The sequence below is a fragment of the Oncorhynchus mykiss genome, chromosome 31, assembly GCF_013265735.2.
Source record: "Oncorhynchus mykiss isolate Arlee chromosome 31, USDA_OmykA_1.1, whole genome shotgun sequence".
Taxonomy (NCBI): Eukaryota; Metazoa; Chordata; class Actinopteri; order Salmoniformes; family Salmonidae; genus Oncorhynchus; species Oncorhynchus mykiss.
In genome coordinates this window covers 30,376,487-30,390,661 of record NC_050571.1, presented here as the reverse complement: position 1 = coordinate 30,390,661, position 14,175 = coordinate 30,376,487, and the positions used below count along the sequence as shown (strand labels likewise).

The 14,175-nt window shown below is 40.9% G+C and overlaps 1 protein-coding gene across 1 annotated transcript in view; it reads right to left on the bottom strand.

The window, feature by feature from the left end:
* Positions 1-7,421: 7,421 nt before the first annotated feature.
* Positions 7,422-14,175, bottom strand: part of LOC110504976 (39S ribosomal protein L11, mitochondrial) — a 61,418-nt gene continuing 54,664 nt past the window's right edge. The window contains 5 exon segments of the mRNA XM_036969772.1: positions 7,422-7,812; positions 9,646-9,794; positions 10,192-10,302; positions 12,230-12,262; positions 12,264-12,326. Coding sequence (XP_036825667.1) covers positions 7,623-7,812; positions 9,646-9,794; positions 10,192-10,302; positions 12,230-12,262; positions 12,264-12,326 — 546 coding nt within the window. The 3' untranslated portion in view covers positions 7,422-7,622.

Sequence of the window (14,175 nt, the reverse complement as noted above, 5' to 3'; positions counted from 1 at the left end):
TCCTCATGTCTTCATGTTTTACACATCCTCATGTCTTCATGTTTTACACATCATCATGTCTTTATGTTTTACACATCCACATGTTTTCATGTTTTACACATCCTCATGTCTTCATGTTTTACACATCCTCATGTCTTCGTGTTTTACACATCCTCATGTCTTCATGTTTTACACATCCTCATGTTTTTATGTTTTACACATCCACATGTCTTCATGTTTTACACATCCTCATGTCTTCATGTTTTACACATCCTCATGTCTTCATGTTTTACACATCCTCATGTCTTCATGTTTTACACATCCTCATGTCTTTATGTTTTACACATCCAAATGATCAGTCTTTGTTTTACACATCCACATGATCAGTCTTCATGTTTTACACATCCTCGTGTCTTCATGTTTTACACATCCTCGTGTCTTCATGTTTTACACATCCTCATGATTAGTCTTTATGATTTACACATCCTCATGTCTTCATGTTTTACACATTCTCATGATCAGTCTTCATGTTTTACACATCCACATGTTCAGTCTTCATGTTTTACACATCCACATGATTAGTCTTTATGTTTTACACATCCTCATCTCTTCATGTTTTACACATCCACATGATCAGTCTTCATGTTTTACACATCCACATGATTAGTCTTTATGTTTTACACATCCTCATCTCTTCATGTTTTACACATCCACATGATCAGTCTTCATGTTTTACACATCCACATGATTAGTCTTCATGTTTTACACATCCACATGCTCAGTCTTCATGTTTTACACATCCACATGCTCAGTCTTCATGTTTTACACATCCACATGATCAGTCTTCATGTTTTACACATCCACATGCTCAGTCTTCATGTTTTACACATCCACATGATCAGTCTTCATGTTTTGCACATCCACATGATCAGTCTTCATGTTTTACACATCCACATGCTCAGTCTTCATGTTTTACACATCCACATGATCAGTCTTCATGTTTTACACATCCACATGCTCAGTCTTCATGTTTTACACATCCACATGATCAGTCTTCATGTTTTACACATCCACATGCTCAGTCTTCATGTTTTACACATCCTCATGTCTTCATGTTTTACACATCCACATGATCAGTCTTCATGTTTTACACATCCTCATGTCTTCATGTTTTACACATCCACATGATCAGTCTTTATGTTTTACACATCCTCATGTCTTTATGTTTTACACACCCTCATGTCTTTATGTTTTACACATCCACATGTCTTTATGTTTTACACATCCTCATGTCTTCATGTTTTACACATCCTCATGTCTTCATGTTTTACACATCCTCATGTCTTTATGTTTTACACATCCACATGTCTTTATGTTTTACACATCCTCATGTCTTCATGTTTTACACATCCACATGTCTTTATGTTTTACACATCCACATGTCTTTATGTTTTACACATCCTCATGTCTTCATGTTTTACACATCCTCATGTCTTCGTGTTTTACACATCCTCATGTCTTTATGTTTTACACATCCTCATGTCTTCATGTTTTACACATCCTCATGTCTTCATGTTTTACACATCCTCATGTCTTTATGTTTTACACATCCACATGTCTTTATGTTTTACACATCCACATGTCTTCATGTTTTACACATGATCAGTCTTCATGTTTTACACATCCACATGATCAGTCTTTGTTTTACACATCCACATGATCAGTCTTCATGTTTTACACATCATCATGTCTTCATGTTTTACACATCCACATGATCAGTCTTTGTTTTACACATCCACATGATCAGTCTTCATGTTTTACACATCATCATGTCTTCATGTTATACACATCCACATGATCAGTCTTTGTTTTACACATCCACATGATCAGTCTTCATGTTTTACACATCCTTGTGTCTTCATGTTTTACACATCCTCGTGTCTTCATGTTTTACACATCCTCATGATCAGTCTTTATGTTTTACACATCCTCATGTCTTTATGTTTTACACATCCTCATGTCTTTATGTTTTACACATCCACATGTCTTCATGTTTTACACATCCTCATGTCTTCATGTTTTACACATCCTCATGTCTTCATGTTTTACACATCATCATGTCTTTATGTTTTACACATCCACATGTCTTCATGTTTTACACATCCTCATGTCTTCATGTTTTACACATCCTCATGTTTTTATGTTTTACACATCCACATGTCTTCATGTTTTACACATCCTCATGTCTTCATGTTTTACACATCCTCATGTCTTCATGTTTTACACATCCACATGATCAGTCTTTGTTTTACACATCCACATGATCAGTCTTCATGTTTTACACATCCTCGTGTCTTCATGTTTTACACATCCTCGTGCCTTCATGTTTTACACATCCTCATGATTAGTCTTTATGATTTACACATCCTCATGTCTTCATGTTTTACACATTCTCATGATCAGTCTTCATGTTTTACACATCCACATGTTCAGTCTTCATGTTTTACACATCCATATGATTAGTCTTTATGTTTTACACAGCCTCATGTCTTCATGTTTTACACATCCACATGATCAGTCTTCATGTTTTACACATCCACATGATTAGTCTTTATGTTTTACACAGCCTCATGTCTTCATGTTTTACACATCCACATGATCAGTCTTCATGTTTTACACATCCACATGATCAGTCTTTATGTTTTACACATCCACATGATCAGTCTTCATGTTTACACATCTACATGATCAGTCTTCATGTTTTACACATCCACATGTTCAGTCTTTATGATTTACACATCCTCATGATCAGTCTTCATGTTTTACACATCCACATGATTAGTCTTTATGTTTTACACAGCCTCATGTCTTCATGTTTTACACATCCACATGATCAGTCTTCATGTTTTACACATCCTCATGATCAGTCTTCATGTTCTACACATCCTCATGATCAGTCTTCATGTTTTACACCTCCTCATGATCAGTCTTCATGTTCTACACATCCTCATGATCAGTCTTTATGTCTTTCCAAGAGCTGTGCAGTACCAACCAATATACCCGCTGTCAAAGTAGAGGGTAGTGAAGAACATCACCAAAGCCTGCTAAACCAGCTGCCATTACCCAAAACAATAAGTTCACCAGATGAAGATCATTCTGGAACATTCAACCAACAACATCCATATTCAGTTAGACCGATGTTGTAGTATAATATAGAATGCCAAGTATGCTCACAACTGCATTGTGGTCTAGATATTGCTAGCTGTCGTACATATGTATATAATTGTTTCAAATATTTTTTACTAGTGTACTGACAAGTGACTAAATGATTCCAGCTGCATGGAGTTGGTGTATAATTTAAACTTGAATTTGTTGGCAAGTAAACATGTTTCAATAAAACAGTAGATTAGTCTGTCAATATAGCAAATAAATAGACATGGCTTGTATTCAAGACAACGTTTAATTGCTCTGAAGACCGACGTGAATTTACACAGCAGTACGGAGGAACAGTTATGGCACTGAATATACCAAACATTAGGAATATTAAGTTGCACCCCCGTCCCTCTTGTTGGAGTGAACATGATGGCCCGTGTTGACTCCAATGCTTCTGTTGGAGGCTGAAAAACTCTGCAGCATTGCAGTTCTTGACACAAACCGGTGCGCTTGGCACCTACTAACATGTCCCATTCAAAGGCACGTCAGTCTTCTGTCTTGCCCATTCACCCTCTGAATGGCACACATACACAATCCATGTTTCTTAAAAATCCTTCTTTAACCTATCTCCTCCCCTTCATCTACACTGATTGAAGTGTATTTTACAAGTGACATCAATAAGGGATAAGCTTTCACCTGGTCAGTCTATGTCATGGAAAGAGCAGGTGTTCTTCATGTTTTGCATACTCAAGTGTATATACAGTAGAATCTAAATATACTACTAGTCAGTCATTCCTTTACCCTCAGCCATCATCATCATCAAAACACTTCTCCAGTTTTGCTCCTAATGAGAGACACAGAGGCTAGCTAACTAACTAGCTATAACGTTAGATTATAGTCACCGGAGGCTGCTGAGGGGAGGACAGCTCATAATAATGGCTGGAATGGAGTGAATGGAATGGTATTAACCACATGGATAACATGTTTGATGTGTTTGATACCATTCCATTGATTCCGCTCCAGCCATTACTAAAAGCCCGTCCACCCCAATTAAAGTGCCACCTGCCGCCTGTGATTAGAGTACATTTTAGGTATAGCAAACACAGCTACCTAGCTAGCTCGCTACATTTGGCTAGATTGGTTTGTAGTACTAGCAAGCAGGTAGGATGAAAACCGCTACGTTGACCATGATCCTTTGCTAGTTACAGCCACTTTCGTCATGATCCTTAGCGATTTATGGTGCCATTCAGCCAATGAGGTATATACATCCTGGATCGCTGATGCTATTTTTTGGCCAATGAGAGGTCGGTCATATTGGCACTCCTCAGAAAAGCAGTCCTCCATAAGAATGAACGGAATTATACATTATTTCATTTAAATGTTTCAAGGACAAAATTACATATATTTAAGTATTTTGTTTTGTAGTGGGGACAGTAACGTTAGAACTTTCTAAAACTTATACTTTAAGGAAAATATTTGTATATATTTTTTCATGTTTCTGTTTAGCTCACATAATTTAATTTAAAAGTATGCTTTAAGGTGTCTGTAAGAGAATAAACATGGTAAAAAAAAATGAGTAAGTGCTTTTCTATAGTCGGCGCTATAGAAAGAGGCCCGAGTTCCCAAGTTGGAATTCCGAGTAGGATGACTGTTCAAATAGTTTTTTCCCCCCAGTCAGAGCTATTTATTTTCCCAAGTTCCCAGTTGTTTTGAATGCACTGAGGTCGGAAGTCTGAGATTTCCGAGTACCCAGTTGTTTAGAATGCGGCATCTATAGCGTCTGTGACAGCATGAGCAGCCATTGAGTCTCTCTCTTTTGAAGTAGTACATTTTATTCTTCACGACTGGCTGATCCCTCCTGATAATCCGGTTGGACATGACTCCAACAGGGTCACCAGGAGGGATCAACCAATAAAGTTGGAAGTCCCACCCATTTGACTACATTAGAATGGTGGAAGCCCTCAATGGCCTTGCCCATGCTAATATGACCTTTTTGGCCACTAGAGGCCTCTATCATTCTCTATGGCCCTTCACTTCAGGCAATCAGGCATTACATTTATAAGGATGGAATCATAAAGTAAATGTGTAAAGTTATAAAAACGAATTTAACTAGTTTTGCAATATATTTTACAGTAAAAGGATAAGTAGTAAATATTTGTTAATAAGAATTTTGCTAGGACTGTCTGGTAGTGAAGGGTGAGCCTAATGGGAGGGATATGCAACCTGAAAACTAGCTGTTATAGACAGAGGTTTGAAACTCTTCGTTCTTGGTCTATTAACTTATACCACCTGGTGATGTCACCAGGAAGGCCAAAACTTCAATCCCCAAAACTAAATATTTTCTAACAGCCATAACACTAAAATGTAATTATCATTTTCACATTATTATTCCAACCTCATTGTGTGGAAATATACACAGAGTATACAAAACATTACAAACACCTGCTCTTTCCATGACAGACTGACCAGGTGAAAGCTATGATCCCTTATTGATGTCACTTGTAAAATCTACTTCAATCAGTGTAGATGAAGGGGAGGATACAGGTGTCATGACATTGGCCTGGGGGGTAGGTTTATGACGGTCATAAATACCTCTTCCCCCCTGTTTCCTCTCTCTACCCTACTGATGTGAAATTTGAAAACCCCTTGGTTAACATAGAGATTCTGGGAACATCAGAAGGTGGGGGGGAAATTAACTATATTCTGGTAATCAGACCAATTGAACATATGCGGTGGTACTTAATGAATATGATGTCAGTTCGGTTGTCATCTGAGACATTCTCATCAATGATAAGATGACAAACTCTACAGTGGAAAGTCTGCACATTGTAGTTATGGGATTCACATGGAATTGTTCAATTTATATGTTTGAAAATAAATGATTGGTGAAGAGATTAAATGTATTTTAATTCCTAATGAGAGATTTGGGTTTTCATAAGGTTAGGGCTCTGCTCAATCAGTGGCCCGCCCCTGTGAAGGGACATGGGTTATAAAACTTTTCAAACACGCCCTCCTCTCCCTTCCTATATAAAGCCTTGACAACAATATAATCTTCTGTTCCGAGGATGTGAGGACGACGGTCCGATGTCAGAATGGTTCAGATAATAACTACAGAACGAAGCCAACATCAGCGTGAGCTTTGGTTGCGAATGGTATGAACTTTAAACTCTTATTTACTACAGAAGTGATACCTCCTAGCCGTTGAGTCAGCAACAGCAGCTGCAAACGAGGGTTAGGAAGGAACAGAGAGTATCTCGTCTATCACACAACGTTACTACAACGTATCCAATTGACCACCAGAGACATTCTTCAAAGGACAAAGGACTCGGTTTGGCAACACGGCCTCCCATCTACCACCAACCTACCGAAACGCAGCTCAAGAGTAAGTATTTATTGCATTTTCCTTTTCCAAATGGGCGGTAATTTAGAATGCATAAGATACTGTATTTACGATAGCACAGCTTCGCCCTTTGTTCCTCAGTCTTCCCGCTCTTTCACTCAAACCCAGACCCTTTTCTTTTGTGTAACAAGCTGTCATATTTGTCCGCCCGCTAGGGACGTTTTCCTTTATGACGTAATTTGTAATCAAGTTATGATTAGTTATGTGTAATTCTGTGTGATTAGTTAGGTATTTAGTAAATAAATAAACCCAATTTTGTATCGTTGATTCAACTTGTTAGCCAGGGTTCGTGAAGATAACCAAGAATTTACAACTTTCAGATGAGACTGAATTAAGGTGACTATTAATATTGACTGCTATTGATGTAAAATATTACCAAGTCTTTAAGAGTTTATTCGGAAGATAACAGCTCTATAAATATTATTTTGTGGTGCCCCGACTCTAGTTAATTACATTCACATGAGTAGCTCAATCAGGTAATATTAATTACGGAGAAATTATTTTATAGAATAGCACATCATTTCACTTAATCGGGAAAAGCCAAAGACACAACACAGGTTAAAGAAGTACTTTTAAGCCTTAAGTGCCTTTGAACAGAGTATGGTAGTATGTGCCAGGCGCACCGGTTTGTGTCAACAACTGCAAACCTGCTGGTTTTTTTCATGCTCAACAGTTTCCTTTTGTATCAAGAATGGCCCACCACCCAAAGGACATCTAGCCAACTTGACAACTGTGGGAAGCGCTGGAGACATGGGCCATGTAACTCAATATTAAGGTGGACTTAATGTTTGGTATACTCAGTGTATATAAAGCACAGGAAAACCACTTCTTCTGGACCATTCAACCCTTTTTTAATTTGATAGATGGCAAATGAAAGAAGATGCAGCAATTTTTATAACAAATTCCTTTAATACAGCTTGGTTTGATGCCAATATTGAGAGATGAGATACATTCCTTAAATCATCTTCTGCACATTGTTTGTATTTAATAAACTCTAGAGAAAACATGAATCTCGTTGAGAAAATTGGCATAAAAACACACTCAACTACACTTAAAATCATACAAGTTTATTTTGCTAAGAAATACAGATCTACTGTAAATGACAGTTATGACAGAACGTGTGTATGTGAGTTGTATGTGTACAGTACAGGGTCAGTATAAATGCATATGTAGGATATGGGGTGGTCCTCATTTCTTCTTCACTGACTGCTTCGGCTGCAGCCTCGGCTCTCAGCCTCTCCTTCTCCTCCAGGAAAGTGTTAGACTCCTCTGCCGATAAACTGAAGGTGGGATAAGAGGGAGGAAGGTAAGGCGAGACAGGGTGAGAGACTGGGAGAGAGAGAGAGAGAGAGAGAGAGAGGGGAAAATAAGACAAAAAGTGAATAAAGTGGCACAACTATTTTTTTATCAACGATACAGTGGTCCTAACTGAATAGTGGACAGTACCATTTGCCAATGATGAGAATGGCACTTAATTACAGTCTGTTAACACATACACAACCATTCAAAAGTTTGGGGTCACTTAGAAATGTCCTTGTTTTCCATGAAAACATACATGAATAGGAATAGGAAATAATGAAAATGAATAGGAAATAGTCAAGACGTTGACAAGGTTATAAATAATGATTTTTAATTGAAATAATAATTGTGTCCTTCAAACTTCGCTTTCGTCAAAGAACACTCCATTTGCAGCAATTACAGCCTTGCAGACCTCCGGCATTCTAGTTGTCAATTTGTTGAGGTAATCTTGAAAGATTTCACCCCATGCTTCCTGAAACACCTCTCAGATCCGGTGACTGTGCTGGCCACTACATTATAGACAGAATACCAGCTGACTGCGTCTTCCCTAAATAGACTTTGCATAGTTTGGAGCTATGCTTTGTGTCATTGTCCTGTTGGAGGAGGAAATTGGCACCAATTAAACGCCGTCCACAGGTTATGGCATGGCGTTGCAAAATGGAGTGATAGCCTTCCTTCTTCAAGATCCCTTTTATCCTGTACAAATCTCCCACTTTACCACCAAAGCACTGTATTACCACCAAAGCACTGCACCCCCAGACCATCACATTGACTCCACCATGCTTGACAGATTGCGTCAAGCACTCCTCCAGCATCTTTTCATTTTTTCTGCGTCTCACGAATGTTCTTCGTGATCCGAACACCTCAAACTTAGATTTGTCTGTCCATAACACTTTTTCCCAATCTTCCTCTGTCCAATGTCTGTGTTCTTTTTCGCATCTTAATCTTTTATTGGCCAGTCTGAGATATGGCTTTTTCTTTGTAACTCTGCATAGAAGGCCAGCATCCCAGAGTCGCTTCTTCACTGTTGACGTTGAGACTGGTGTTTTGCGGGTACTATTTAACGAAGCTGCCAGTTGAGGACTTGTTAGGCGTCTGTTTCTCAAACTAGACACTAATGTACTTGTCCTTTTACTCAGTTGTGCACCAGGGCTTCCCACTCCTCTTTATTCTGGTTAGAGCCAGTTTGCGCTGTTCTGTGAAGGAGTAGTACACCACGCTGTATGAGATCTTCAGTTTCTTGCCAATTTCAAGCATGGAAAATACTAATTTCTCAGAACAAGAATAGACTGACGAGTTTCAGAAGAAAGGTCTTTGTTTCTGGTCATTTTGAGCCCGTAATCGAACCCACAAATGCTGATGCTCCAGATACTCAACTAGTCTAAAGGCAGCCAATATTATTGCTTCTTTAAAATCAGCAGAACAGTTTTCAGCTGTGCTAACATAATTGCAAAAGGGTTTTCTAATGACCCTAATGACCCTATCAACTTGGATTAGCTTACACAACGTGCCATTGGAACACATGAGTGATGGTTGCTGATAATGGGCCTATGTAGATATTCCATTTAAAAAAAAGCAGTTTCCAGCTACAATAGTAATTTACAACATTAACAATGTCTACACTGCATTTCTGATCAATTATGTTATTTTAATGGACAAATGTTTTTGCTTTTCTTTCAAAAAACAAGGACATTTCTAAGAGACCACAAACGTTTGAACGGTAGTGTACCTGGGAGTACAACAGAATGAGTTTTTCAATGCCAAGTATTGTTCCAATATTAATGACACTAGGCACTTTGAGACAAGGGTCTTACTCGTTGACGATCTCAACGCCCAACGAGCGAGCCAAACCGATGATGCTCTTGACGACCGTCTCTAAGGAAGCATTCTGCATCTTCAAGGCCTCGTCCTGTGCCTTGACCTGAGTGATCTCATACACAGCCCTCCACAGACACCCTCCCGGCTGTCTCATAGCCTAGAGATGGAGAAAGAGATAAGAGTCCAAAGTGGAAATAGGATGAAGAAACCGAGGGGAGCGAACGGTGGAATAATGAGAAAGGGTAAGGAGCAAAAAGGAGGGCAGAGTGTGGAGGAAAAAACGAGGAAGTGATCAAAGGGAGGAGCTGGCACAGAAGGAGGAAATCCATAATTCTCTTTCCTTAGCCCACCACTTTTCCCACTACCTTCCTCCTGCCTGTAATTGCCTGGCTTAAAGCCCCCCCCCGATCATAAATATATCATCAATCAAAGAAGTCCAATCTCCGCCTCAACGCCCTGTGTGAGACGTCTGCCCGTCCGGTACGGGCCTGGCCTCAGACAGCCGGCTACAGAGATGGAGTGAGGGGGGGAAACCAGCCAACAATGTCCAAACCTTGCCGGTTTTACTGGCCCCCTTTCTGGATGCCAGCCACCTGCTTGAGGAAGTAAGACACTGTGGGTTGGCCGATCTTCAGGTCATACGTCCTGTCAGGCTGCATTGAGAATGAGTAAGACATGAAAGAGAGCTAGATCAAGAGAGTAGGGAAGAGAGTTCATTTGAATCTATCAATCAAGGTGTGATCAAAGTGGAACGGACGCTGTATGAAGTGGAAGTTGCTCTCACAGCCTCTGTTCTGCGTTAACTTGTCAATGGAATTATCTATCATCAGTGACCTCACAATGAAATGACACCATTTTTCTTTTATGAAATAGCCATTCGCTGGGGTGGCCTAAATCTCCTGGCATCGATCTGGCGGACAATAGCAACATCCGAGAATTACTCTTGATTTAGGGATGGTGACTTTGTAAAATAGGAAGATTTGCTACTGTTCCTACCTTTTTGTTGAACAGGATGAGTCAGAGACAGGGACAAAGAAATGAAGGAACAATGAATACAAGGCTGATCGAGGCTGCAAGGTTCCAACAGCCCTGTGGCATGCCAGTGAGAGAGACACTTGCACTATACTAGCTAAACCAAGTCTGGGCAATTAGGCCTGGCTTGCAGTCAGCGTTCCAAATCATCCCAAAGGTGTTTGATGGGGTTGAGGTCAGGGCTCTGTACAGGCCAGGCATTGTCATGCTGAAACAGGAAAGGGCCTTCCCCAAACTGTAGCCACAAAGTTGGAAGCACATAATTGTCTAGAATGTCATTAGATGCTGTAGCGTTAAGATCTCTCTTAACTGGAACTAAGGGACCTAGCCCAAACCATGAAAAACAGCCCAAGACCATCCTCCACCAAACTTTACAGTTGGCACTATGTATTGGGGGCAAATAGTGTTCTCCTGGCATCTGCCAAACCCAGATTTGTCAGTCAGACAGCCAGATGGTAAAGCGCGATTCATCACACTAGAGAACGCGTTTCAACTGCTCCAGAGTCCATTTGCGGTGAGCTTTACACCATTCCTGCCGACGCTTGGCATTGCACATGGTGATCTTAGGCCATTCTACTGCCTATGTTTGTCTATGGAGATTGCATGGCGGTGTGCTTGATTTTATACAACTGTCAGCAACGGGTGAAGCTGAAATATCCAAATCCACTAATTTGAAGAGGTGTCCAAATACTGGTGTATATATAGTGTATTATATAAAGCATGACAAACAATACTCAGTAGATCAACACGGCAAGGGAAATTCTACGAGCATTGCAGTAACCAAAAGGTTGGTGGATCGAATCCCCGAGCTGACAAGGTAAAAATCTGTCGTTCTGCCCCTGATCAAGGCAGTTAATCCACTGTTCCCCGGGCGCCGAAGACGTGGATGTTGATTAAGGCAGCCCTCCGCACCTCTCTGATTTAAAGGGTTTGGGTTAAATGCGTTAAAACACATTTTAGTTGAATGCCTTCGGTTGTACAACCGACTAGGTATCCCCCTTTATATACACAAAAGGACATTTGGGTAGTGAGGAGATGCTTGTAGTGACCAGCAGATGGAGCCCGTGAGTAAGAGCGAGGCTGCAGGTGGGTTGGACAAAGTTCTGAGTCTTTCTGTCAAAGTCAATGCCTATGGGGTTTACAAGGCTTAATCTGTTCCCTCATTAGATATTCCACATTCACTGACATCAATGCATGTATAATTGGATAGAGGACTTTGAAAATGATTAACAAAAAACACTGCTGTATGAGATATGAAAAATTAATACCATATGAAAAAAAATCATAAAAGACACTTTACGATGATTCTATCCTCTTTACGATGATTCTATCCTCTTATACACGCGAAATTCTTGGAGACTTTTACGTCCCCCCGGAAAACGCTAGATTAATGAATGCAAACGGAAAAGCTTACTTCAGTGGAACAGTATGAATAATGGAGGTTCTTGGGTAATGGTATGCAGCCAGTGAAATCAGGCAGGATCTCTGAAACGGTAAGCTGTAGGGGGCACGGCTGGGTACACTGAGTGAGTAGTATTTTTAACACACCTTAACATGAATCTGGATGGGCAGAGGGATTCCTTTCCTTGAGCTCTTCTGTCTTCTCGTTGAAGTCCTAGCAGAACTGGCCAATAGGGATGCCCTTCTGATGGAGACAGAAGGAGAAAAGACAGAGAGACAGGTGAAATGTTTTAAAATGGATGAGGAGTCTGGACCTGCAAAAACATCCATCCGATTGTCACTCATAGTGGGTGCGGCTCGCTGCTGGAATACCAATAACTGCTGGGGTCTGTCAATCAATCACAGGGCTTTTCAGAGTGGGCTGAGTGTATGTGCACGCATGACCGCCCTGGGGAGTGAGAGCATTTGCAGGTGTGGGTGGTTGTGTGTGTGTCGTTGTTTCTGTAGTGCGTGTGTGGTTGTTTATGTCCGTCTGTCTGTTTTAAAGTGCACACGTGTGTGTGTGTGTGTGTGTGTGTGTGTGTGTGTGTGTGTGTGTGTGTGTGTGTGTCAGGGGGGTATGACAGAAGCCACGTGCGTGGCCGCTGAGTGGGAGACCTGAGATGAATGAGCCTGGCGTTTCCAGTGCCTGCCAGGCCAACCAGAGCGGAAGCTAAATGGATGGGTGACATTAAGTCAACACGCGCCACTGGCATTCCCTTCTCTTGTCAAGCCTACCTCCACACACCCATAGCACAATAAGCCATTTCTCAGAGTTGCATTGGGAGGCAATGACTAATCAGCAATCTAATTACTGCCGTTTAAATTTCAACTGACCTTCAACAGCCATCTTTCCCCTAAGGCAACGGGCACGCTTTGATTGAAATGTTTCTCTCAGAATAAGCAAAGAGCGAGAAACAGATTTTTGACCACAGTCTAATGGTGCTATGAGCTGCTGTGCTGCCGTGATGGACCATGTTGAACACTGCCTGCAGTTCCTAATTATGTCGCTAATGAAAAGCCATTCATCCCAGCAGACATTATTCAATGACAGGAGGATGAGGAGGACCTTTATTTGGGACTAATGGAGCAGAAAAGCTCTTTTAACATCTTAACTCTATGTGAGAAAAAAACTAATGAATGTGAATCGATCCATCCATTTATCTGTCAATCCCATCGATCTATCTTACTGCCTCTATCACAGGAGGCTGCTGAGAGGACGGCGGCTTATAATAATGGCTGGAACAGAGTAAATAGAATGGCAAACGCATGGAAACTCCGTGTTGGATGTATTTGATACCATTCCACAGATTCCGCTCCAGCCATTACCACGAGCCCGTCCTCCCCAATTAAGGTGCCACCAACCTCCTGTGCTCTCCATGTATCTCAGGAATTTATAGAAACCCAACCTGACTGAAGTTACAACACACCGTGTGTCGTCAAGACTCATATTGTTTCAGAGCAGATGAGAACCATTTGAATGATAAAACCTCAGTAATGAAAAGCCATAAAGTCCCTGGAGCCCATCCCCCCCGTGTCCCTCAGCTGCTTATTAACAGTAATCCTATGTCAACCTCACTTCTGTCTACTGCCTTCCCTCCCCTCCTTCCCCTTCCTCCCATAAAACAACAGAGCTAAACAAACAAATGGGGAGGAGGGGAGGACAGAAAGAAAATGTCTAATTAAATAAGGCTTAATATAAAGGCTGTGCTCCCCGCACACAGATCCGGGCTCCCCTTCTCTCTTCCTCGTTCCTTCTGTTCTCCCCCATAAGATAATGATCTGCCGGAGACTCTACGGCCAATGAACAATGACACGAAAAGCCACACAGACTAGCAGACTAGAGGAGATGGGTCTAATGCCGTTATAAAGTGCTTAAGCATAGACAGAGGGACATGTATGCAGTCAGACAAACGGACGGCCAATTATGCTAAAGAGAGGATGACAGAGAGGATGACATGAAAGGACCACAGACCAGTGGAGATGTTGTCCCATGGTGTTAGAAACAGATTAAAAGAACAGAGAGCAAGATGCAGAGAGAGAGCGAGCAAGAT